Consider the following 26870-nt stretch of genomic DNA (forward strand, 5'->3'; position numbering starts at 1 on the left):
TAAAAAGTCTGTAAAAAGGAATGAATCATTATATGTTAGTACTAGGCCAGGCCTGCCCCCTTTGCAAGTCCATTTGGTGGGGAAAGAAGGAAGAATGTTGAAGGAGCTTTCACTTCTGCTTATGGCACAATTGCAGTCCTTGCTCTTGAGGAAGTGCAGCCCACTCCCAAACAGAGAAGCAAGCCACCCAGAAGAAAAATAAGGGGCACATCTCCACCTGTTGTTCACTTCATATTCCTTACATGCTTATGCAGAGGTCATTTGAAAGAGAGATGAGGGCTATGTCTACACTGCAGGCTTTTTGCGCAAGAACAAGTGTTCTTGCGCAAAAACTTGCAGAGCATCTACACCGCACGCGCATTCTTGCGCAAGTAAATTTACAGTACAGCATCAGAAAACAGGGCTTCTTGCCGAAGAGTTATTCCTCTCCCCACGAGGAATAAGCCTTTTTACATAAGAGTTCTTGCGCAAGAAGGTAGTGTGGACAGGCAACACGGATTTCTTGCTCAAGAAACCCCTATAGCTAAAATGGCCATCAGAGCTTTCTTGCGCAAGAGAGCATCCACACTGCCATGGAGCTCTTGCACAAAAGCACATGGCAGTATGGATGCTCTCTTGTGCAAGAACTTTTGCACAAGAACTCTTGTACAAAACAGTTCTTGAGCAAGAAGCCTGCCGTGTAGATGTAGCCTAGGAGTATGGCTAAGTTAATTCCATTTTGTTTTAAGAATGCAATTGTGTCATTGTAACCCTCAGTTACAATAAAAGCTAGAAAGCTAATTTTGACACAGACAGTCTATTTTTTTCCATTGCATATTCACTTTAGACAGAGGGACATATTGGAGAGGAATATCAGTGAGAGCTATCAATGTTTTTCTCTACTAGACGAATGAGATAAGGAAGACAAGCTGAAATAGACCAGAACCGCACAAGCTCAATGAAGAAGTAACTGTAGCATAAGGCTAGGAAAAAGGCAGCTACAGAAGAGGGTATAGTTGGGTATGTCTACACTACCCCGCTATTTCAAAATAGCGGGGTAATGTAGGCATACCGCAATTGCAAATGAAGCACGGGGTTTGAATTTCCCGGGCTTCATTTGCATAAGCGGGGCGCCGCCATTTTTAAATCCCCGCTGGTTCGAACCCCGTGCCGCGCGGCTACACGCGGCACGAACTAGGTAGTTCGAACTAGGCTTCCTAGTTCGAACTACCGTTACTCCTCATTCCACGAGGAGTAATGGTAGTTCAAATTAGGAAGCCTAGTTCGAACTACCTAGTTCATGTCGCGTGTAGCCGCGCGGCACAGGGTTCGAACCAGCAGGGATTTAAAAATGGCGGCGCCCCGCTTATGCAAATGAAGCCTGGGAAATTCAAATCCCGGGCTTCATTTGCAATTGCGGTATGCCTACATTACCCCGCTATTTTGAAATAGCGGGGTAGTGTAGACATACCTGTTGTAACCTAAACAATAATACTAGTAATTTGTTGCCACTGCTGAGCTTACATACAGGCCTCTTAGCAGCCAATTGGCAGGGTTGGCCAATGAGGAGAAAATGCTGCAGCTTGGCTTATTAACTAGCCTGAGGGAAGTGTTGGTTAGCTCCAAGCTCAGCTGAAGAAGTTTAAGCCAATAGGTCCTCATACTGAAAATGTGGTTAGGAAAACATCACCTGACATAAAGCCTATAGGTCCTCATACTAAGCATATAGTTAGGAAAACACCACGGCTATGTCTACACTCGCGGCTTCTTGTGCAAGAATGGCTGTACTTGCGCAAGAATCTGCAGAGTGTCCACATTGCCCGCCCGCTCTTTCGCAAGGAAATTTACAGTGTGGTGTGGTAAGAGAGGGCTTCTTGCACAAGAGCTACGCTCTTTTTTAACAGATGTAAGCCCTCTTGCACCGGAGCTCTTGCACAAGAGGGCAGTGTGGACACTCGGCAGGGATTTCTTGCGCAAGAAAGCCGTATGGCTAAAATGGCCATCAGAGATTTCTTATGCAAGAGAGCATCCACACTGCCATGGGTGCTCTTGTGCAAAAGCACAGCTCGCACATGGCAGTGTGGACGTTTTCTTGTGCAAGACTTCTTGCACAAGAACCCTTGCACAAGATGTTCTTGCGCAAGAATCCAACAGTGTAGACATAGCCCACCTGATTAAATAAGAAAGACATTATTTTAGGAGACTGCTTCTTTAAGCAGGAAGCTATTCTATCACTATCTGAAGGGAACAATGAAAGCAGGAGAGACTCTGCCTGGCTTAAGGTTATTGGCCAAAGCTCAGAATTTATAGGCTGCATTCAATGGAAGGAATTGTTCAGGGCTATTTGTTGTTTTCCATTGATCTGAAACTCTTGGTTTTTTTTAAAGAGTAAACAACAGTGACTTAAGTTATTTTGCTAAGCCTTTGTCCCTTGGGGTATGTCTACACTACAAAGTTAATTTGAACTAACAGACGTTAGTTCGAATTAACTTTGATAGGCACTACACATACAAACCGCTAGTTCGAACTTAATTCGAACTAGCGGAGCGCTTAATTCAAACTAGGTAAACCTCATTCTACGAGGACTAACGCCTAGTTTGAATTAAGCAGTTCGAATTAAGGGCTGTGTAGTCACTTAATTCGAACTAGTGGGAGGCTAGCCCTCCCCAGCTTTCCCTGGTGGCCACTCTGGGCACCACCAGGGAAACTCGTCTGCCCCCCTCCCAGCCCCGGAGCCCTTAAAGGGGCACGGGCTGGCTACGGTGCCCATGCCAGGTGCAAGCCTGCCAGCTCCCAGCCAGCAGACCCTGCACCTGGCACAGCTCGAGCCGGCCACCTGCTGCCACCCAGCCCTCCGCCTCTTCCCGGGACCAGGCTGGCAGCTCCCGGGAGCCTGCCCAGGTCCACCTGGTCTAGTGCAGACATTGTGGCCTCATCCACGACCTCCGCACTAGGCACAGGAAAGTGGCCGTCTAGGGCAGGATAGCTGCCAGCCTGGCTACCCAGGAGCAGGTGTGCATGAAAATCAAGGTGGTCCACTGAGACCCCCGACCCTGAGCCCTGATCTTAGAATGGCCGTACTGGGTCAGACCAAAGGTCCATCTAGCCCAGTAGCCTGTCTGCCAACAGCGGCCAACACTAGGTACCCTGGAGGGGATGGACCGAAGACAGTGACCAAGCCATTTGTCTCATGCCATCCATCTCCAGCCTTCCACAAACAGAGGCCAGGGACACCATTCCTACCCCCTGCAGCAAGGAGCCTCCTGCAGCAAGAAGTTCCACAGGTTGACTATTTGCTTTGTGAAAAAGAACTTTCTGTTATTAGTTTAAAGCCTGCTATCCATTCATTTCATTTGGTGTCCTTTAGTCCTTCTATTATGGGAACTAATGAAGAACTTTTCTTTATGCACTCTCTCCACACCACTCATGCTTTTATAGACCTCTATCATATCCCCCCTCAGTCTCCTCTTTTCTAAGCTGAGAAGTCCGAGTCTCTTTAGCCTCTCTTCATATGGGACCTGTTCCCAACCCCTGATCATTTTAGTTGCCCTCCCCTCTCCCACCCTCTCTCTTCCCCTCTCCCACCTTCTTTTCCTGGTCTCCCCGAGTTTTGTTCAATAAAGAGAGTTTCTATTTTTGACCACACGTGTCCTTTATTTTGTACATCAGGAAGGGGGGGCTAGGGAAGGGTAAGTGGAAGGAGGTGAGGGAGGAATGGGGTACGAGCCCCCAATGGGGAGGACTGGGGTGGCTCTGCAGGCTCCTCGGGGTGGAAGCTCTCCTGCAGCCCCCCGATTGACCCCCCCCTCTGGATGGCTGCCTGCGGCAAGTGCAGCCGGTCTGATGGCCGAGTGCTGTGATGTGCCAAGTGTGGGCACTCAGGGCACTCCAAGCCAGGACTGCTTTGCAAGCAGGGCACCCCTGAGAACTGTCTGTCTGGGGTGGGGGTCGGGTCCCTTTAAGCGCAGCCCTCGGCTAGCCTGAGGCAGCAGCTCCACACTCCAAGTCCTAATCTGATGCCCTGCCGGCACTGCTTCCGGCCATCCTTAGCCCCGGTTCAGGGTCCACTCAGTGTGGACATGCTAGTTCGAATTAGCAAAACGCTAATTCGAACTAGTTTTTAAGTCTAGATGCGCTAATTCGAATTAGTTTAGTTCGAATTAACTAATTCAAACTAAGTTAGTTCGAATTAGTGCTGTAGTGTAGACATACCCTTGCTTTCTAGCCTTTTTGTCCATGAAGAATGGAACCAGGAAAATGTAGGAGAACCTGAGGACTGAGCACTGGTTGTTGGGGCTAGATAGTTGCACTACATAATTCCACTGACCAAGGAGGATGTCAGACAGCAGGGCTACATCTAGACTGGCCCCTCTTGCGCAAGAGAATATGAAAATGAGACAAAGCAGTAAATATCGCCGTGCCTCATTTGCATACTTAATGAGCTGCCATTTTTGGCTGTCTACACGGCTCCTTTTTGTGCAACCCCCCCTTGAACAAGAGCCATTCTGCCGCTTATTTTTAATGCAGACGGATCCTTTTTGCACAAAAGCTCCTTGCGCAAAAATGGCAGCTAATTAAGTATGCAAATGAGGCATGGAGATATTCACTGCTTCGCCTCATTTACATATTTTCTTGTGCAAGAAAGCACAGTATAGACGTAGCCCTCTGGTATACCTGTGAAATGCATAGAAAGAAACAGTGATCAGTCCCTACCCAGACCCACAAGGTTTAGAAGCGTTGTCACTGAGTATTTGATCCAATTACAACAGATTGGTGTGACCTAAGGAGGAGATTTGGATCAGTGTGTAATTCTCTAACTAAGGCAAATGGAGCAGAACAATCACCTTTGTTTTGAGAGTGGTCAACACCAAAATGCAGTTATAAATGTAAAATATGTATTGAAGTTAATGTTAAATGTGCATAGTATGCAAGTTGAGAGAGTTTCTGTACTTATGGGCACCTTGCTTGGATTACCTACTAATCAAAGTTTAGCCCAAGGGTTGAAGGATACATGTAGTACATAATCAGCAATAAGAGAGATTGAGGTGTGCAAGTTTAACAATACTGCTTGAATATTAGCAATCAAGTACAGTGTAAAAGTTTCCAGGAGCAACATACCCAGAGGCTGTGTCTATACTGGCACGATCTTGCGCCAGAGCTATGCAAATGAGGCTCAGCGTGGAATATCGCCCTCATTTGCATAACTAATGAACCGCCATTTTTGCGGAAGAGGCTCTTGCGCAAGACGGAGCTGTCTACACTACCCCTTCTTGCGCAAGAAAAACCCCTTTGCACAAAGCCGTTATGCCTGAAAATAATCAGCATAACAGCTTTGCTCAAGAAGGGGCAGTGTAGACAGCTCCGTCTTGTGCAAGAGCCTCTTCCGCAAAGTGGCAGCTCATTAGTTATGCAAATGAGGCTCGGTGATATTCCACGCTGAGCCTCATTTGCATAGCTCTGGCGCAAGATCGCGCCAGTATAGACACAGCCAGAGAGTTGGTAGTGGAGAGCAAATATATCAATGAGTGGAGATTGTCCCTCAGTAAGTCAGAATTTAAGGTAGGCTGTGTGTTAGAAAATACAGTTAAAATAACTAGGTCCTGATGCTGTGAGGCCAGTTACTTTCCTGGCTGTGTCTCTTATGCTGCTCTTGTCAATCCTTCCTGATATTGCTGATGTCTGATGATGTGCTCTGTGTAGATGTCCTTTGACCACTTAATAGAATCAGACATCATGAGTTGCTGCATCAGCCAAGCATAATATGGACAGACTCCACATTGTCTAAGCACTTGCTCATTACCAGGGTCCTATGCACCCAAAACTCCACTGATGAGTGTGTATATTTGGACTTTATAGCCCTTAATTCTCAGACAGTTGACCAAAGGGGTGTTTCCCCCCAATTTAAGATATCAGGCATTGTGGAAAGCCAGGGTCCTGTTTTTGTTTCCTTTGTCCAGTCTGGCTGATTTCAGCTATGTCTGCAACCAGCATACTTAGTTTTGAGTCTGTGTCCACCTATCTTTTGTTTGTATATCATATGGGTCTTTTGATCTTTGTTGTTTAGGAGAAGCAGAAGGAAAGGAACAAGATTCTGTTCCTCCATTTGCTTGGGCTTTAGAATGGCCACAGCAGGAGTGTTTATTCGTTCCCTCCTATGTCCTATTCCTACTTTAATTTTCAAAATGCACTGTCTAACACATCCTGAAAAAATCCCTAACCATAGCAGTGAATTTTCTCTGAAAGAAATGTCTCCAAATATGCAGGCAAAATAAGCCTTAAGCATCCTCCAGTGAATGAAATATCCAACAAGGTTCTGAATAATTCAAGTATCAGCTCCCCATCACACAGAATGAGTTATTAGACACAGCATAACACTGGTACATCATCAAATTCCAACAGCTGTGAGACAGCAATCACATTATAATAACTGCTTCTGAAGATTAGCCTAAAATATTTTTCAGGACCACAGAGCACATCATAAATCATAGCGAATAAGAACATACAGTTACTACAGCTTCTTTCCCAAAATAGGAAACAGGTGGTGTAAAATGCTTTGAGACAGGTCATCAGCTGCAGATGATCAGCTAAGAAAAATAAGAGAAAACTCTCTGGACCCCAAATTAAAACAATCCTAAATAGAAGAAAGATAAAGAATGACTAATATACCCAGTAGTGAAAATACTAGCCCTAAACAAACAATGGGATAGGACCATTTGCCCTAAGCATTATTGACACCAGCTATTACAAAAAAGGAATCTTATAAAATGCCAGGAAAGAGTAGCAATAGTCAAAACACTGGATTGAGAACAAAACTAGGCTGTATTAATAACATCTTGTCCTTATTTTAGAGAAAAAAAGATGTTCAAAATAAACTTGTGAAAGTTTGACAATTAAACTTGTTCCTTTATTGTAACTCAGTAATCTTATAATTCATAACCTTAAAAACCTAAATTGAAACCTTTTATCTCTGGATTGAGTACATTTCTTTGACCTATAGAAAAATAGTTTCATTTAAACCCAAACTTTCCCTGTAATTACAATGAATTCAGTTAGATTGCTGAAATTGGTTTTGGATTCATATTTGTGGCATTTAGAATAGGGAAAAATCTATTAAAAAATTGAATAATCTTGTAGCCCATTGCTGCATTACAGTCTGCCCATTTTAGGGTCCAGTCCAATTTTCATTGAGGTCAATATTCATATTCCTATTCACCTCAGCAGAAGTTAATCAGACCCTTAGTGACTCTTCATAGCCATAAAGGCTGCTTTTAGTCTCACATATATGAAGTTTTCCTGAGTGAAAAAGTCAGACTTTAATTACTGACAAAAGACTAATAATGCAATCACAGTATTTTAACTCCAGTGTATAGTGCAGTATTATCTCACCTCACTACATTGACTATGTTTTTCTGCTTCCCACATACAAAAATGTGCAGCAGTATTCATGAGAAATATTTGACAGAGGTGATGAAATATGAAACTGCTAAAATCAGAGCAATGGCAGAACAAGAGACTAAACTACAAGATCTAAGTGAAGTTCATGTTCACAACAACCTTGTGAGGCTGAGTTTCACACTTACGATACATATATTGCCATTTGCTGTGATCATAAATTATATTTCATGGTGATATTAACTCTGCTGCAGTAAAAATAATAGTGCAGTTTTCTGCAAGAAAGGTGATACCATTGCCAATTTTAGGAGTGTTTTCACTTCATTTAATTTTTCTAAATAAGCCATCATCCAACTCAGTCCCAGGAACAAAACAAAACATTTTTCAAATGACAAGACTCCTTGCTGAATGTTAAAAAGAAGAGAAGCATATTTGAATCATTTAACTTTTCTGGTATTATGGCCAGAACCATAAAAAACATAAAAAATGCCTTTCTGTTGATTTCAGTGGGCTTTGAATCAGGCTTTGAGGGAGAAAAAATGTTAGCCAGTCATTTCTAGATTGATTGTTATAAGCATTGATGAGGAAGGAAAGAAGAGATTGGTATTATGACTCCAATAATAAATTCAACATAGCAGCCAAACTCCTGTTGACTTCAGTAGGAGTACTGAGTTGAAAGGGAAGTATAGTATGCACTAGGAATCTAGTTCAGCAAGTGCTGGGCAAATTTTGTGAGATGAGTAGTTGAGAATGCTAAATACCTTGGAGGTCCTGGACCAAAGTTGACATTTGCGCTGTTGTACCCGGAGTTGCTAATGCTCTAGATGTGCATTTTAATTATTAGAGCTTTTGTACTGAATTAATTCATTTTCTACATAGTACATAGTTATGATAGTATGAGTATTGTGCAGGTTTCATTTTGGTAGGTTAACACAGATATAAAACTCATGCAGACTATGAGTTTAGACTTATAGTCATAATAAATTGTGGTTCATGCATAGATAGCAAGCACATATATGGGCATTAAGTGGTCTTGTACCTGTAGTTTACACATGAAAACTATGGAAGAGCAATTTATCTTCACTGTTTATAAATTCCTCATGTTAAGTAGACTCCTCCCCCCACATAGCTTGTATCGATATTCATCTGTGGAGGACCACAAAATAAATAAATTGGTTTACATGATTTCTTCAATATATAAAAATATAAATGCACTTGCAACTTCCCCAGCAGACTCTAGTATATAAATAAACTGAATTCAGGATTGTAAAACTATTTATTATCATCTGGGACCAGATCTATTTCATGATGACTATATCCATTCAGAAAAAAACACATAATAATTTAGCCTTAAGGAATAGTGATCTATAGAGTGTAATTAGAAAACATGAGCCCGAACCTCAACTGGTATCAATTAACATTAATGGAGCTATAACAATTTACATCAGCTGATGATCTGGCCTCTTGTCTCAGCTTCTTTACCAGCTCTTGCTTCCTCTTCTGTACATCATGAGAATATCTTCTTTACTGAGTTTACTTCAAGTTTCCTCCATTATCTTCAGGAAACTTTTAAAAATCTCACATTCAAGGTATATTGGGCACCCCTGCTTTATGTTTATTTTTCTGCTTTGCTACTGTTCAGCATTGAGTACATTTGTAATATTATATGTAGGATTAAGGGATATTTTTTCAAATCCTCAGTCCTCAGAAATACCAATGCACACCTAACCTTCATATTTGCATATGTGAATCAGAATATGTATCTGCAACTACTGAATTGTAGCTTTTGTACCTATGGCTCCATACAAGTGCATTTTTATGGCCAAACTTTAGATGCCCAGTTTTGGAAATGTGGTTCTAGTAGATAAGGTTCAGTGAAGATAAATACAACTGCAATGGCTTAATAAAGAGCACATTGTATGCTAGTGTTAAAGGTTGTTGTTGGGTTTTTTTTTTCCACTTTGACATACTGGTCAGGACATTGAGGTCTGCTTATGTGTTGATTTCACTGTAACAAAAGTTACAACTTTTTCTTTCCTCAACCAAAGCTTTAAGCAGTTCCTTATAAGCCTGAAGCTGAGGCCGTAGCTATGTTTTCACAGCTTTTACTGAATTATGGTGTGTAAAGTCCATACAATGCAGTCTTATTATATCAAAAGTAATCTGAAGTATGAACAACCTTCTAATAATATTTGCTTAGTAAGTCATACTGCTGATAACAAACAATCTAAGTCAGATTTCATTGGATTGAATGTTTTCAGCTGTGAATAACTTCTGTCAGAAAATGCATGCTTTAAAAGCTAGCTACTTATTCTAATCTCTTATGAACTAGTTATGCTTTCTCAAAGAGATCTTCTGTGGTACAGCTTTGTTATATGAAAATTGCTAAGAGTAGTTTTAATTTGTGATTTTATTATCAATAATGGCACACAAGCTTTTCAATATAACTGCTTCAGTCCTCTACTTTTCCTGATACATGTATTTTATGAAGGGCAATGGCTGCCTTCTTATCTAATTTCTGGTAGTTTTTCAGTTTGCGTACTATGGGGAACCATTTCTGGTACACAACCACAATAATGAAGTCAAATGCAGTTTCTTTGTTTGGCAGGATTGTTGTTGGGAGCACTTTCTGGTTTGCATTCTTAAGCCTTAATGTATTCAAATCAAGGTAACCATTCAGAGAGCCATATGCAAAAATGATTTTTAGAAAATTAATAATTCTAAAAATGATATGAACAATGACTTTGCTTTTTCTTGTGTTTCTAAATTAATATTGTATTGGGATTCCTCTAGGAAATAGTTAGGTCTAGATTGTGCCTTTAGCCCTCTGTAAAAGATGTGTATAAATGGTACCATGCTAGGACTAGCCTGGAGAGGTACTGTGACTCAGATGAACCTCCTCTGCTTTCCCTTTATTCTCCCCCAATCTTACCCATGGCTTGGCAATTCTCTCAGCCCCCCTGACGGTACTGTGTGTTCAAGTTATAAAGAGATCACTTAGCTGCAATATCATTAAATCTGATTAATATTAGATTTAGCAGTCTTTAGTGATGAAAAAGTGAAATAATTCTCTTCTGTGGTAATGTAATATATTAACATTAATACCAGACAATACTATCAGTATATATTAATTACTCAAATACAATTGGACTTGATTAATCAGAAGAATACAAAAACTAAACTTGGTGACTTCTCCAGATAAAAATCAGTCTTCTAGTTGTGTCAGACTGCCTAATTCTTCCTCTTTCACTCTAGTAAAATGAAATACATTCATAACACAGTAGAAAGAAAGAAAACAACTTTCAGCTCTTAAGTGGAGTCTTAGGTCTAGTAATGTAATGAAGATCCCAAATCACAGATCAAAGACAAACACATTATGGAAACATATACTGAATAGTTATTTGTCTAGAGAAACAAATGCAATATAGTTTTCTAGAAAGAAATGTTTTTTCAGTGAGACTGGAATAATTAACCTTCAATACTGAAAGCATTAGCAATTTTTAAATTATGTATCTGATTAGTAAATCAGTTGGGGATGCCTGCACATATACAGAGTGTTTTGGAAAAATACACTATTATCCTAGGATTAATCATTAAAAGGGTATGAAATTCCTTAACCAGTACAGTTACACACATTCCATATATATAAAGCAGTTTTATAATTTGCTCTCAAAAAGAACTAAGCGCATGCACCATGGTACAACTTTATTAATCTGGCACATTTAATCAACACCATTTCCCATGATTGGTCACATAATTGAGAGTCAGTTTTAATTTCTGAATATTTTTCCTTTTTCAAAATATAAACAAATTGAATATAACTTAAAATATCCCCAACAAAAATAAATACTTACCCATAAAACATGTTTATTGTAACTTGTAACACAAACACACGTCGTTCTTCTAAAAAAAGTTCTGAAGTGTATTATGTATGAAACATAATAAAAAGGCAATATTTATCAATACCATCAGATGATTGAAAAGTTTTGTTTATTTTTAATAAGCTGTGTGACAATGTAGGAATTAAATAGTGATAAAAAGCAGGCAGAATATGAGATTTTAAGACTGTCTTAAATAATTTTTAGGCCAAGTCATGCCAAATTTCTATGCATTCGTTTTGACTCCTTCAGAGGAGAGAGGCATACTTCAGAACTACAAACTTTTACTAAACCAGTACAACAGTCTGCTCTCTTTGATTCTGTAAATAAAACTTCCATTTTTAAGGGTGTTAATATTTTTAGCTAACAAATTAGTCCAAACTAAAAATGTTTTTCAGGTTGTACTTATTTTGTGAGGATACTTAAATTTGCCCTTTTTTAATGGATTAATGAAAAACTTTATTGTTTAGTGATGGTACAAAATTATGTATCTCTGTTTTATATCTAAATATCATCCATGAACACTCAAATCTCAGAAGTAAATGGTAAGACACATTTTTGTTTTAGAGCTAACATTTTAATGTATGTGAACTGTACAAACAACATTCTTCATTCTCTCATTCAACATATCCACATTTTAGATATCACATAAAAACCTCAGGCCAGATCTATACCTGCATAAAATGGCAGTAAATTGACTACAATAGAGATGCATTTATTCACGCCAGCTGAAGATCTGCGCTACTAACATTCTGTTAAGTTTGAAAGACTTGGCAGAACTGATCATTCTACTTACATAACCTCCACAATACATTTTGGTGTAAGTCTTCAAGTTCAGCAGAGCTCAAAGTAGGATTCACAATACTTAAAATTGCTATAAGTAATGCTTATTACTTTGAAGAGGACTGACTGGAACCACCCAATCAAACTGATACTCTTCTACCAATCACATTTGACTCCCAGGTAACAATGAAGTAGGAGCAACTCTTGGTACTGCACATTCCCAGATTTTACAGATTCACTATGTATACTTAGCCATTAATCATATATGACTAAGCAGGATTATTACGTAAAACAAATAGTATCTTATTGCGCTAATGTGTTGATTTAAGAAACAGAATTTAGCCAATCAAGGAATGAAGTATTAAGCTACAGAAAATACTTACGTTAATGATTGACTTCCAGCCTTAAAATGTCTCTAGCTCATTTTTTCCTATGGCTGAGTCATTTAGTCCAGTATATATTTTATTGACTATTTCCAGCTGGCATGACATGGATGCTGTACTGACTCTACCTAATGTTTGTGTAGTTACCGGGTCAGATCCTCATTTGGTTTAAATTGGCATAGCAGTTGTCATAAAAATGATTAATATTCTAGAAAAAGGGCTAAACAGTGAGATGACAAATCTTATACAAAATTACTCCGGTTAGTTTAAATCCAAAGCAAACTGGAAAGAGTTACAAAGGAATCTCACAGAATTGAGTGACTAGGCAACAAAACAGCAGATTAAATTCAGTGTTGGTAAATGCAAAGTAATGCACATTAGAAAACCATAATACCAATTATACATAGAAATGATGTGACCTAAGTGAGCTGTTATCACTCAAGAAACAGATCTTGAAGTCACTGTGGTGAATTCTCTAAAAATATCTGTACAATATATAATAGTTGTTAGGGAAGGGGTAGATAAAACAAAAAATATCCTAATGTCATGGAATAAATCCATGGAATTCCCACATCTTGAATACTGTGTAATTTGGCTGCTAAATAAAAGATATATTGGGAAAGATATAGGAAAGAGGAACAAAAGTGATTAAGGGTATGGAATGGCTTCTAAGTGAGGAGATATTGAAATAGACTTTTTTTCAGCTTGAAAAAGAGGCAACTAATCAACAGGGTTATGATAAAGATCTATAAAGTCATGAATGACCTTGGCTATTAGCGAAGATGGTCATAGATACAACCCCCAGCTCTGGGTATCCTTAAGCCTCCAACTGACAGAAGATGCGAGTAGATGACAGAAATGGATCACTTAATAATTGACCTGCTCTGTTCATCCCTCTGAAGCACCTAGCATTGGCTACTGTTGGAAGACAAGATACTGTGCTAGTTGGATCATGATCTTATTGAGCACGTACTTAAAGCAACCTCCACCTTTATTCCCTTTGCTAATAAAATTATTATAATTTATTTACGGTGTCAGGAAATGTGACATTTCCTGAAATATCTTCCTTCATTCCTACTTAAAAGTTTAAAATACAGATGAGAGAACTAAGTGTGCATCCTAGGTTTTTATTAGAAAAGATGCTATTATGGGTTACTACGGCTATGTCTAGATTACAAAGATAAGGTGGAAAAAGATACGCAAATTGCGAACTGCAAGTTGCATATCTTTTTCTGCTTTTCTGTCAAAGTGGCTTTTCTGAATTTTGGCACATCTGCATGGTGTCAAATTTTGGAAAAACCTGCTCTTTAGACACATCCCTTTTTCCTTGTAGAACGAGGTTTACAGGGATGATGGAAGAGTGTCTGCTTTTATTTTTTTTTAAAACAGACCCATTCCTTGGACATGGCATTGCTTTTCTGGTATACCCTGGTGTTCTGGAAAAGCACTGCAGTCTAGACATAGCCTACCAATGTTTCCTCCTTGCTGAGTACTTGGGTGGTCACTCGGGGGAGATTCAAATGCTGCCTGGCTGTTTAACACAGCACCAACAGCTGGCATAGTTGGCAGCATGTGATTCTACTTGTGGTGCACATCTGCATGTGCTTTGGTGCACATGGCAAAATTTATTCTCCGCATGGATGGATAAAATAGAGGGAACATTGGTTTCCACTGTTCTATCTAAAAACCTGCCAAGAGACTTAATTTTATTAAGAGATGTATATTACTTCAAGCTGAAATGAACTAAGAGTCTTAATTGTGTGTTTTTTTTAAAAAAAACCACTTGTATTATTTATAATGCACTTTTGAAAGAGCTGGTTCATTAATTTATTTAGGAGGTGTATTATGGCCTGGTGGATAGATCAATAGATTGGAACTCAGACCACCCAGTGGTCATCCTGGCTCTACTGCTGATCTGAGTGACCTTGGACATTCCTATGCCTTAATGTGCCTGTACGTAAAATGAGGATAATGATACTTGACCCCCTTTTTAAAAAAAAAAAAAAAAAAAAGAGTTTTGAGCTCTACTGATGTAGTATCATTACTATTGTCTATAAACAAACTTGGGATCTATGCTTTTCATTTTTCAAGGATTTTCCACTAGGGAACTTCTCTGGTTTGGGATGGTTTGTAGGATATGAGTGGCTGTGAATGTCAATCCTAACAAAAACCCTCCAAAATATCTGTATATTTCTGTATGCCTATGAAATAGGTAAGGCTTTTTAGCACTGTAGGATAGCGTCATAAGAACTAGCCCTGTATTCTGTCTTTCAACAGTGGCCAGCTCTAAGGGCTTCAGAGAGAATGAACATAACTGGCAATCACAGAGTGATCCATTCCTCATTGTCTTTTCCCAACTTCTGTCAGTGAGAGGCTAGGGACCCCAGGGCATGGGTTTGCATCCCTGGCCATCTTGACCAATAGCCACTGATGAATCTGTATTCCATGAACTTATCTAGTTATGGCCTTTACAACATCCCCTGAAAATGAGTTTCAAAGACTGACTATGCATGTGTGAAGAAGTACTTTTTTGTTTGTTTTTTAAGCCTGATGCCTATTAATTAAAGTTGTCCTTTTCACTTATCATAATAAATAAAACTACTGTCTTATACCACTTTACATTCCTTTACTTCAAGTGCTTTATAATAAATGACTTAGACATTCTATTCCCCATTTTATAGACATGTTATTCCCCATTTCATAAACAAGGAAATTGAACCACTGATAAGTTCAGTGACTTGCCCAGATTCACACAACAAGACAGTGGCAGAACCCAACATAGGTTTCCTGGCTGTCCTCATTTTGGAACAAATATTAGTTTCTCTTTACAGGCTCTGACTTTTTTTTGATTTCTTATTTTGCCATGAAGAGTAAATAAAATGCAGTGTGATTAATGACTAACATTCAGTACAATACAAAATGGATTATGTTTACAATATTTTAATCCTTCAGTGTCAAAATCTGCCATGATAAGGGACTACAGGTCTAAAACAAGAAAACAAAACCAGGACCTGTGGTATGCATGGCACATAATGTAAAGTCCAGACCCATGTGAAAAGGGCATACCTTTGTCGACTACGCCGTGTCTAGACTGCTGTGCTGGATCAGCTGATTGTCAGCACAGCTTGGCGGCCATGTTTATTTTAATGAAGTGGGGATTATTTAAATTCCCACTTTGACTATGCTGAATAAACTGCCAAATAAACTGTCGACAGAGCCATGTAGTCTAGACACACCCTGAGGTTTCCCCTTCCTGTTCCTTTTAAAGGTCCATACATGTTGCAGCTGATTGAGGAGTGTGTTCCTCCCCCAACAATGTTGCCTCCTATCAGAGAGACTAACACTGCCATTTTGCCTTTCAGTGACAGTGAAGGAGGCTGGATTCCCTCCTCCTCTGCCCTGTTTGGTGAATATAAGAACGGCCATACTGGGTTGTACCAAAGGTCCATCTAGCCCAGTAACTTGTCTTCTGACAGTGTCCAACACCAGGTGCCCCAGAGGCAATGAGCAAAACAGGTAATCATCAAGGGTCACTCATTCCCAACTTCTGATAAACAGAGGCTAAGGACACCACTCCTGCCCATCCTATCCTCTGGAGGATCTTCCACTTAGACTCCTCTTTTGCTCTGTCTGATGAAGTTGATAATTAACATATTTAGGATTAGGAATTCAAATTGACATTTTTCTTTTTGGTGCTAATGGGAAGACTGACTAAAACGAACCCGGTGTAATGAATTTCTAAAACTTATAAAAATAATTTAATTAAAATGAGAACTAAAAATAAGTTACATTCTAAAATAGGATTATTTGATATTAATTGTTGTTGTTGTTCGTCCTGATATTAATTACAGAGAAATGAATATCAGTTATTTACATCTATGAAAAACAAAGTGCAAATTGAAGGCATTATAAGCTTCATGTGTTGCTGTAGAGATTTTTCAGAGAACAGAAATGTAATGGCCAAGAAACACACGTGTACTGCTAGCTTTTGTCCAGTCTACAGCAAATATGACAGAGTAATGTGTTACAGGCATGGGACTTTCTCTTTGTATCGCTAAATATACCTTGTAATTTTGTGGGGGAATCAAATATTATGCATCCTGAGCTGGTAAAACTGTAATATTACAACTATGAGGAGGAAGGACAGTGTGAGAATGAGTCATGGGAAGATAAAAGATAGTCAAAGAAGAGCTTAACTCTGCTAAGAAAATAAGAATGGCTATAATGGGTCCGACCAAAGGTTCATTTAGCCCAGTATCCTGTCTTCTGACATGACCACTCCCTCTGGGGCCTCTGGCATTGAACAGAACAGGGAATCATCAAGTGATCCTTCACCTGCCATCCATTTCCAGCCTCTCACAAACAGAGGCTAAGGACACCAATCTTATTCATCCTGGCTAATAGCCATTGATGGACCTAACTGTCAGCCGACGGTCAGGGCAGTGTGTGTGTGTGTGTGTGTGTGTGTGTGTGTGTGTGTGTGTGTGCTGAGAAAAGGTTTAACGTCCGTGACTTTACTGCTAGGACCGGGGTCCCGTCGCAGAGGGCAGCCAACAGGCTGACAGATGCCCCTGTTTATAGGAAGAGCTTATTATACCTCAGATTTTAGCTGCTAGGATACAGGATCCCTTCGCAGCAGGCAGTCTAGGGAAGACTGAGAGATGCCCCAATGGATCTGTCACCTGGGAGTGACATGATCCAAACGCCCAAGCTCTTCCTATACCTGTCCCTTATGACCAGCTGAAGTTCTTTTAAATTGTTCTTGGTTCTGTTATAGCAACTGAAGGACAAAACAGGTTAAAGCTTAAACAGTTACAGGTTTATTAAAGTAGCTTATAAATCATATGGTTACAATGGCTATTGCTCTCTTTCTTAACTGCTAGCAAATACAGATCTTATGGTTACAATGGCTATTGCTGTATTTCTTAACTACTAGCAAATATAGATCTTAATGGTTACAAAGAAAATAAAGATAGAAAATAGAAATAATGGTACCAAGTGACAGCTTAATCTTTAAAGAGCTCTAAGTTTATGTGTACACTTAAGACAAAGGACCACATCCAGGTACAATTTTTACCCCTTTCTGTGCCTCTCGACTCCAGCGAGTCAAGCCAGGAGCCGGTCCCTCAATTCCTACGAAAGACGAATACGAGGTGGGCGTCCCCATGGAACCTCGGGAGATCAAACACCCACCTAACCCGACCAGCAGATAGATGGTAGATTGATGCTTAGAGTAAATGTGCTGCTGGACCCATCTTTATACCCCTGGGGGCCCGTATCCTCTTTCTTATCTAAAATGTCGAATTGTACTGGTCCGTTTTGTGGCACCAGTTCTTACAAGCAAGTTTCAACTTAATTTACACTTGCAAGAGAGATAACTAAATCGTGAGTACTAGACATATTTTTACTGGGCGAGAGATTCCTCCCCCCGCAGACGGCTGTGTGTTCGTATCAATATGGGATTTTAGTCAAGGGCACTCCTCGGCAGCCTCTTGGTCAGCAATTGGCATATCTCTGTTTACAGCCATTCACGGTCATTGAGCCTGCACATCCTGAGCCTCCTGTTCAAGACTTTCTGCTCTGTGTGCCCTGCATGCTCCAGGCAAGCAAAGATGGATGTTACAGGGGGGGTTCCTGTCTGGCTACACTAACCTCCATGAATTTATCTAGTTCTTTTTTGAACCCTGGTAAAATCCTGGTCTTCACATCCTCTGGCAAGCAGTTCCATAGGATGACTGTGTGTTGCATGAAGAAAAACTGCCTTTTGTCTGTTTTTAAACCTGCAACCTATTAACTTCATTTGACCCCTAATTCTTATGGGAACAAGTAAATAACTTTTCCTTATTCACTTTTGTCATAGCTGTTCTGATTTTATAAATCACTAGCTTATCCCCCACCTCCCCTTAGCCTTCCCTTATTTAAGCTGAAAAGTCCCAGTATTTTTAATCTTTCTTCATATGGGACCTGTTCCAAACTCCTAATCATTTTTATTTCCCTTTTCTGAACCTTTTCCAATGACAATATATCTTTTTTGAGATGATGACCACATCTGTACACAGTATTCAGGATGTGGATGAAACATGGTGATAGCTTCCATCACCTATAGCTTAACTCTACTTCCACCATCACATTTGAAGAACTTATGAATGTATGTTGTATACATTTGGAATGCATTGCACTGGCCATATGAGCATGTATATATCTGAACAAGCTTGAAAAGTACAGTACTTTATTATCTCTAAATCCCTATCAGCTTTAAAGAGAGGTTGAGTAATATCCTCCTTTCATAGCTTGGGAAAGTGACGTATACATAGATAAGTAATAGTGAATCAGTAGAGACGCAAGGAATCAACTCCAGGTCTTATAACTCCCAGGTCTGAGTTTTATCTATGGAAGAACACTGTGTACAAGGTGTAAGAGGAAGGGGTGCGGCCAGAGCATGCTGTGCTCCGTTGACCTTTGGCAAGCAGGCTGCCCTGGGGGGTGGTGAGCATATCCAGCCACCCTGAATCTAGCCCTGTTTGTATGTATGTAAATGGAGTGGTGGGCCTGGCATCTTATAGTCAAAATAAAAATATAGCTACCTGGTTTAAAGGGCTTTCCTAATAAGTTAAAGGCAGGACAGCACACACAAACAAGCAAAGGGTGCTGAATAATGGTATAGGAAGCCTGAGGATTACTGCATTAAACAAGTCAGGGAATATACTTCTGATCCATGCACTTCTTTTGCAATACCGTTTTAAGAATCTTATAAAATATGCTAAAAACAGTTTGAGGATTAAAATGTCTTAAGAGAGTGGTAGTATAAAGGTCGGTGTTGGAAGATCAATCAAAAGAAATGAGTCTGGAAAAGGGATTTGTAGGGCGACAATGAAGCTGCATGAACCACAGAATCATAAAGGGCATTTTGGGCACAGGGAACTGCATAAGAAATTTATACATACAGAAAAACACTGATGGCATAAAAACATTATGTTGTTCTATAGCTGTGTTAATGCAGGAGTGTTGCTAAGATCCATAAACTGCTACATATCCTCTAAAATAATATAGTGCACTTTGAACACCTGTCCTGATAAACTCAGATTAAAATACAGACAAAAACAGGCAATTATTCCTTCCTTGGCAAAATCTTAGAGGGGTAGCCATGATAGGCTACGTCTAGACTGCAGTGCTTTTCCAGGATACCACAGATATCCCAGAAAAGCAATGAGGAGCACATCTGCTTTTTGGGGGAATTTTTTTTTAAAAGTGGACACGCTCTTTCGCCATCCCTGTAAACCTTGTTTTATGAGGAAGAAGGGATGTGTTGAAAGAGGACTTTTTTCCAAATTTGGCGCCATGTAGATGCACCAAATTTCAGAAAAACCTCTTTCAACAGCAAAGCAAAAAAAGATAGGCAAATTGCATTTCTTTTTCTGATTTACCCTTACAGTTTAGATATGGCCTTAAGTCTGTAACTTTAAAAAACAAAACTTAAAAAACAAGTGGTCCTGTAGCACCCCACAAAAATTATGAATGTATTTGTTAGTCTCTGCTCTTCTCTGTCCCTGGCCAGTGGCAGCCGAGGTTGCTGCATGAGTTCTAGTAGCTATCGGGAGTGCTACAAGCCCTTTTCTTGCAGTCTGTTGTTTTAAGCGCCACAGGAGAAGGTGAGCAATGGAGCTGGCAGGAGTGGCCACAAGTACAGCTGTGAGAGGCCTCTGGAGGTCAATTATTTTGAATTAACAGTGCTGGATCATCCACACTAGTGCTATTTCGAAATAACAATTGTGAAATGTGTGTTATTCCTGCAGGAAACCAGGGCTTGGTAGTGTGGACATGCCACTCATTTTGAAATGTGGAGGGGGCATTCTGAAATAACTCCCTAGTGTAGACCAGAGTTAAGATGAAACAGGACCACTTGTTTAAGTGTTTTTGAGAAAATCTTGTTTAGCTTAATTTGGTCAGCAGCTGTAGTTTAGTTTGGCTTGAAATCTACTGGTTAGTCTAAACATGCAGTACAGGTTGAAATTCTCTAGTCCAGCACCCTTGTGACCTGGCTGCTGCTGAACCAGATAATTTGCCAAATTATGGTAAATCAGTATTGTCTAGCAGCATTACCAACACTTCCACTGCTTACAGGGCTCTTAGAAGACCTTTAGGGGTAAATTAGAGCTAAATAACAGCACAGAATATTGAGAGCCAGGACTGGTGACTGTAAACAAACTTTATGGGAATGCAGGAAATTTGGTCAAAGCCATGATAAGTGGACATCTGGCTAACTAAAATTAGCCACAGATGTTTCTGGACCAGAGAGTGCTGGACTAGCGAGGTTAAACCTGTACAGCAAAGTTACTTGCCAGAAAAGAGTGATTGTTTCTCTTTATAAACTTGTAGTGTAACTGCAAATCTCGGTTAAGAACGAAGACCTGTGTTTGCAAAAACCCACTCAAAATTATCATTAACTTTAGTCTTGACATTCACTATACAGTATTCCCTATTCCTAATAGACCCAGGCTATGTCTACATTACAAAGATAAATCTGAAAAAGAAACTTGAGTATCTTTTTCCAATTTACTTCCGAAAGAGGCTTTTCTGAAATTTGGCCCATATACACAGGTCCAAATTTTGGAAAAAACCCTCTTTAGGAACATCCCTTCTTCTTCATAAAATGAGGTTTACAGGGATACCGAAAAATGTGTCCGCTTTTCTGACATTTTTTTTCGGAAAAGTAGATGTGTTCCTTGGACGTGGCAGAGCTTTTCCGGGATACCTCTGGAGTTTAGACATAGCATGTGTGTTATAAACCTAGATATGTTAAGTTACTAGTATAATTGTTTTGGGTCAACAAATCTTTTATTTTCAGAGTCAAATATATATCCTCTAAAATTATGAAAATGAGGCACATGATGCTAATGTATCAAATTAACACACAACAAAATAATTAGTGTAAGCATAAAACTAACTGTCTGCTTGGAGGTAGTTTAAGTCACCCTCAACCCTTTCTATCTCAGATCCTAGAATTCTGTAACATGTTAGGTTTTAGTTTTTAGTCATGAGGAGGAAAGAATTCTTTAGCAAGTGTTAATAAATTATGCAGTGCAAACTTTTCCACATCAGCCTACAGGTATGCCTCTGCCTTGCACCGTAGATGTTCATAAACAGCCTTTTGCAGGTTCAATCCTTAAACTCTATTCAGGCTAGCAATAGCTGTCAGTGACTCTGTGCAGCACTAAATTGAGCCAGATTTGAGCTAACAATCCAAAGGTTTGGAGGTTAGAAATGGCTTGGATGTCTCAGAGCTTAATGCTGTGTATTGTGATGCACTCACTCTTAAGTAGCAATTGTCTAATAGTGAGTGTAGGAGAGTCCCTTGGCAACAACTATAAAGCAAATATGCCAAAATTTCCAATCCTGAGTGCCTAAAGGTAGGCTCAAGATTCTGTATTTCAGCATCTAAATAAATTTAAAAAAAAACCAATTTTTAAAGGTGCCGGCTTCAGTGGAATTTGGGACTACTTGACATTTCTTAAAATTATTATTCCTCTAGATAGCCAGTGAACCTTGCAGATGTAAAATAATTTCCATTATTTCATCTGAGTGGCTACTCATTTATTATTTCAGAAGGTAGACTAAAATGTTTTCTGCATCCAGTCCTAGTCAATTTCAGTTTTTTATTTCTTGTGTTATTAACACAAGTTGATATGTAGCCATTTGGAAATCAAACAAGTTAGAATGTGTTGCATCAAATGAAGAAACAGATTCTAGTTTTTTATAAGACTGTGGAATGCACACTGCTGATACCATATCTCCCAAGCCAGTGGCCAAATGTTTAGTACCTCCTGATTGCTTCACACTATGCTGACATTGCAAGGCACTCATAAATTCAGCCTAGACAGCACATTGAGTTGGATTTATAGTTGTGTTGCATTACTAGGAAGGAGCAAAATGGTTAGAGCATACGCCTGAATCTAGTCCAGACTTGGTTTTAAAAGTCTTCTGAGTGGAACTAATATTTGACATTTGGGTTACTGAATGAAGATGGAGTTGCACAACACTATGAAAGGCAAGCCACTTGCTTTGCAAACTCCGATTTATAGAGTTGATGTCAATGGGACTTACATAAATTCTTATACAGTTCTGAGCAATTGGTGAAAACTAGATGCACAGAAGTGGATATCAGGTGAAATCCAACCCACTCAGCTGATTGCAGCTTCTCCACAGCTGGTGGGTTGTTGGGGGCCACATGAATGCAGTCTACACAATGTCAGCCAATATATGCTTCCTTTCAGAACCCTCAGCCCTGTGACACAACTTCTACTTGATGTGTAAGTGGTATGCAGAGACTTCCTCATTGGGGCAAATTACCCCTTAAGGAATTAATGGTTGCACAGTCAGGCCCTTAATGACCTAGAGTCTCTGATCCAGCTACAGGTTAGATTTAAGAAGGTTTAATGATATTTTTAAGTCACTTTCATCTTTGACAGATCTTTTGCAGTTATCTCAGGTGTGTATCATAAGACAAACCATGTAAAACAGAAACAATTAATGATCTAACAAGGGACTTTAAAACTTCATGATCTGTAAAACAAAAGGGGATGCAAGTGATTTCTCATGGGACCCCCCCCCCCAAAAAAAAGGTCGGGGGGGGGGGAGGGAGGAAGTTATTGAACAACAACAAAAAGAAAATCTCATCTGCCCCTTTAAGGGCAGCCATTTTGAACTCTGTTCTCTGCAGCACACCTCTGACTGCCTCGCGGAGCACAGTTTAAGAAATACTGATGTAGACGGTATCATGGGCTTTCGTGAGCACAACCCGCTTCTTCAGATGCACACACTGGACCACACTGAAAATCAGTTTTAACCAGGAAGTGGGTTTATGATTTAGTGTATCAATCTGTAATCCACTAACCTTTTTTTCTTTTAATCCTATGAAATAGAGAAGTGTTAATGGGCTAGTTCACCTTGAATAGTTCCTTAGAATATGTGCTGACTACTTAGACTAAACTGTCTATTCAACCTCTAATTTAGTTGTGACACTCTGAATAACTATCCCAGATTTGAGAGAGAGCTCTGTGTAGTTTTTTTTGGGATGAGGTCTGGGCAGGGTGCAGGAACGAGCTAGGGTTGGAGGATCTGGAAGGGAGGGGATGGGATTGGAGCACCTACCTGTTGCAAATCCTGTGTGAGGGCTGCAGTTGGCTCTGTGCTGCCATGTGTTGGTAAGCACCACCCCTTGTCATACCCATTGGCTGAGGGTGAAGCCTGCAAGAAGCACAGGGACCAAGCTTCCCTGTACTGCTGGCAGGGAACAGCAGCATACAGAGCCTCTCCCTCCTCCTTCCAGGTGGAGCCCGTGGGCCAGATGTTGACCGTGGCTTGCCTTGATCTGCCCCACAAGGCTTGTCTCCCCACTCCCACCAGCACCCATCTGTATGGCTGGAGCACCAGCTCTGACTCACCTGCTGCAGAAGGGTGAGGAGCTCTGAGCCTCACTGTCCAGATCAAGGCAAGCTATGGGCCAGATTCAGCCCACAGGATTTAATTCCTACTCTAAAGCTTGTCTTTCTTACCAACAGAAGAAGTTGTTCTTATAAGAGAGATTACTTCACCCACCTTGTCTCTTGTTACCCCAAATTTCACTGAAGACCACCCTAGGGTTACACTTATATCCATTTATTAAATGAGGAATTAACAATCCACTACAGGGTTAAACTCAAGGGGACTGAGCTGTCATTGAATGGGGATTGATCTCTCTCTCTCTCTCTCTCTCTCACACACTCACACACACACACACACATCCATTAGTCCATTCACATACATTCATTCGTGCCCTCACGCACTCACACAGGCAAAAGGTTGCAGAGAAAGTCAAGGCATATTGACTCTTGAGGTTTGCCTCTAGCCATGGATCCTGGCCAGGGAACTGGTCAGAAAAAGGGCCTCTGCCAGGTGCTCTCTCCTTTTATTGGAACTGGGCAGCTGCTGTCAAGCATGCAGAAGTCCTTCCTCCATGCTGGTCACCAAGGAGCATGCCCAGACTTCCCTCAGTCCAGGTCCTTTGTTTACTTAGGACAGCATGGTGTCTTTAATTAGTCACCCGGCTCTAGTGTTTAGCCTTGATTTTTCCCGCACCCCAAGAATGCTCCATTCACACACACATTCTTATCACAGGGTAGAGGGCAGTTTAGAGGTGGTGGAATCTCCCTCTCTGAGATATTTAAGAACAGGTTAGATAGACATCTGTCAGGGATGGTGTAGACGGAGCTTGATCCTGCCTTGAGGGCGGGGGGCTGGACTCGATGACCTCTCGAGGTCCCTTCCAGTCCTATTATTCTATGATTCTATGATTCTAGAGCAAGTTACAAGCAAGTGGCTGAGAGCTACAAAGATGACAAAGTTGCAAAGCTCAACAATCATCAAGCTTACAGTAGGTTTCTGAACTTCTAAAGCAAAGTGGCTGAGAATTACAAAGCTCAATAGTCTTACAACAAGATGCAGAATTTAAAAGGCAAGGTAGCTGAAAGTTACAAAGAAACAAGAATAAAGCTTCAAAACTCAATAGTTACAAAGATGCCTTCCAGAGCACAGTATCTTACTGAGACTTAGAAGACAACCGCCCCCTTGAAACAGTGTTCACAGCAATGCACTCAGCAGCAGGTTTTGTCATTCTTTAAGTCATGTGTTGGCAGGACCTTACAGTTTAATGCATTTCCAGAAAATTTGTGTGTAAATCAAGTAATAGCTCAGGTGGAGGCTTTATGCAACATCTCTTTAATGTCCTGGGACTGACATGGCTACAACAATAGTGCATGCACTGTTTCTTCAAAAAGCCATTTATGACTGTCAAAGGTAATGTAAAGTTAAATATATCTTGGAGTCAAAGCTTGGAATGCCTGATTGCATTTAATATTAAGAAACACCATCATCTGTTGTTCTCACTATTTTTTAAATCTTTTTTTGAGAACGAGGACAACAGTGATGGCATCTTGTTGTTCTTGTATATTGTATTGCACCTCTGATGGATAATACAAGAGACCCCACTTGATCAACATCATTGCAAAACAAGCTGTTGCTCCCTCAGATATTTTTTGTCTGCACCTATTGTAGCTGAAGCCTCATTTTGTTTTCTGCTGGATTTGAGAAAGCATGTGTGTGATGGGAATTGTGTATTTTAATCATTCTCTAACTGCTGAATTTTTATGAATTAAGTATGACTTTGCTTTTGTGACTCTCTCTTTTTGTTTTTAAATTCTCTTTTTTGCCATCTTAAAATTATGAATGACAATTTCTGCTTTTTCTGTAGCTTTACTGGTGTTGTGACCTGCTTTTTCCTCCTTTGGGGGTGCATCTGTCATTCTGGCACAGTCTAACATCCACGTTATGGTCAGTGGATAATCAGATTAGCCTTGATATGTTCTCATAAATATGGTAGTGAAATGTTCCTATTCAGAGCTTCTCTTTTATTTATTATTGAACTTTTTGTTGTATGGAGCTCTAATCTTCAAAATTTCATACTAAATATTTACCATGAATTTCACCCAGAGTGCTTTGGATATTCTCCTTGGAAAGAGACACACACAATGGAGATTTGACTTTCACTGGCAGTGATCAAAAGCACAGTGATAGTTGGGGGAGAAATGATACACCCTCCTCATTAGATGAAAGAGAAGAATTCTCATTATAACTGTTCTTAAAGGAATCTTACTAATCCAGTGCCAGTAAGTTTTCCAATATGTTTGGGTGGAGGTGGCATTAGTTTTTAAGAGTGATTGTTGCCTGTAATTGGACCAGTTCCAATTGGTAGAATAGTTAAATTTCCTACTTCTAAAATTCCTATAAATATTTACTTGCTTCATCTAAAGAATTTTAGAAACAATTATTATATATGGCCTATATATATTGAAACACGAATGGTGATGGACCCAGCAATTATTTAATCAAAGGTTTGTAACTAAATGGGTAAAGATTAATCCCTGAATTTGCAGCCAAGAAAATCTTTTCATGACAAACCTATTTAAGCCACATTAGAATGTTTCAGGAGAGCATTTGGTAATACTGGAATGAGCATATTTGAATTACAGTGGATGCTGCTTTTAATTTTTCACACTTTAAATGTAAAATTACTATGGATACAATAAAGTACTTTACAATTTACCATGACTAACCTAACACTGCAAGGGAAATCACATTAGTACAAAGAACAAGGAATTTTTTTATTGCAAAAATACTTTCCAATTATTTGCTTAAAAAGGGAAAAAGAGGCAGTCAAATATAATTAATGGTGTTAAAATGTAACTTTAATGGCAATGTGTAAATGCCAGTGGGATGGATGTCTGACCTTAGTATTGTCTTCTATAGACATTTAACTTATTCTCTGTGCCCCCATCTGGGAAACAGATTATTATGCATGCCAAAGAAGCAAAACAAATGCCTCTTGAAACTCAGTTGTTGCCATGAGAACAGATAATTGGTA

At 39.8% G+C, this 26870-nt stretch overlaps 1 protein-coding gene and 1 long non-coding RNA gene across 5 annotated transcripts in view; one reads left to right on the forward strand and one right to left on the reverse strand.

Moving 5' to 3' along the window:
- ANXA10 (annexin A10) overlaps positions 1–12110 on the reverse strand; it is a 64598-nt gene extending 52488 nt beyond the window's left edge. Inside the window, exon 1 of the mRNA XM_006111697.5 lies at positions 12046–12110. Within this exon, the coding sequence (XP_006111759.2) occupies positions 12046–12063 (18 nt within the window). The 5' untranslated portion in view covers positions 12064–12110. The remainder of the gene's footprint in view (positions 1–12045) is intronic.
- LOC112546253 (uncharacterized) overlaps positions 1–26870 on the forward strand; it is a 247303-nt gene that overhangs the window by 60557 nt on the left and 159876 nt on the right. The gene's annotated exons all lie outside the window — the stretch shown is intronic.

The sequence above is a fragment of the Pelodiscus sinensis genome, chromosome 4 (genome assembly GCF_052426305.1).
Source record: "Pelodiscus sinensis isolate ZL-2025 chromosome 4, ASM5242630v1, whole genome shotgun sequence".
Lineage (NCBI taxonomy): Eukaryota > Metazoa > Chordata > Testudines > Trionychidae > Pelodiscus > Pelodiscus sinensis.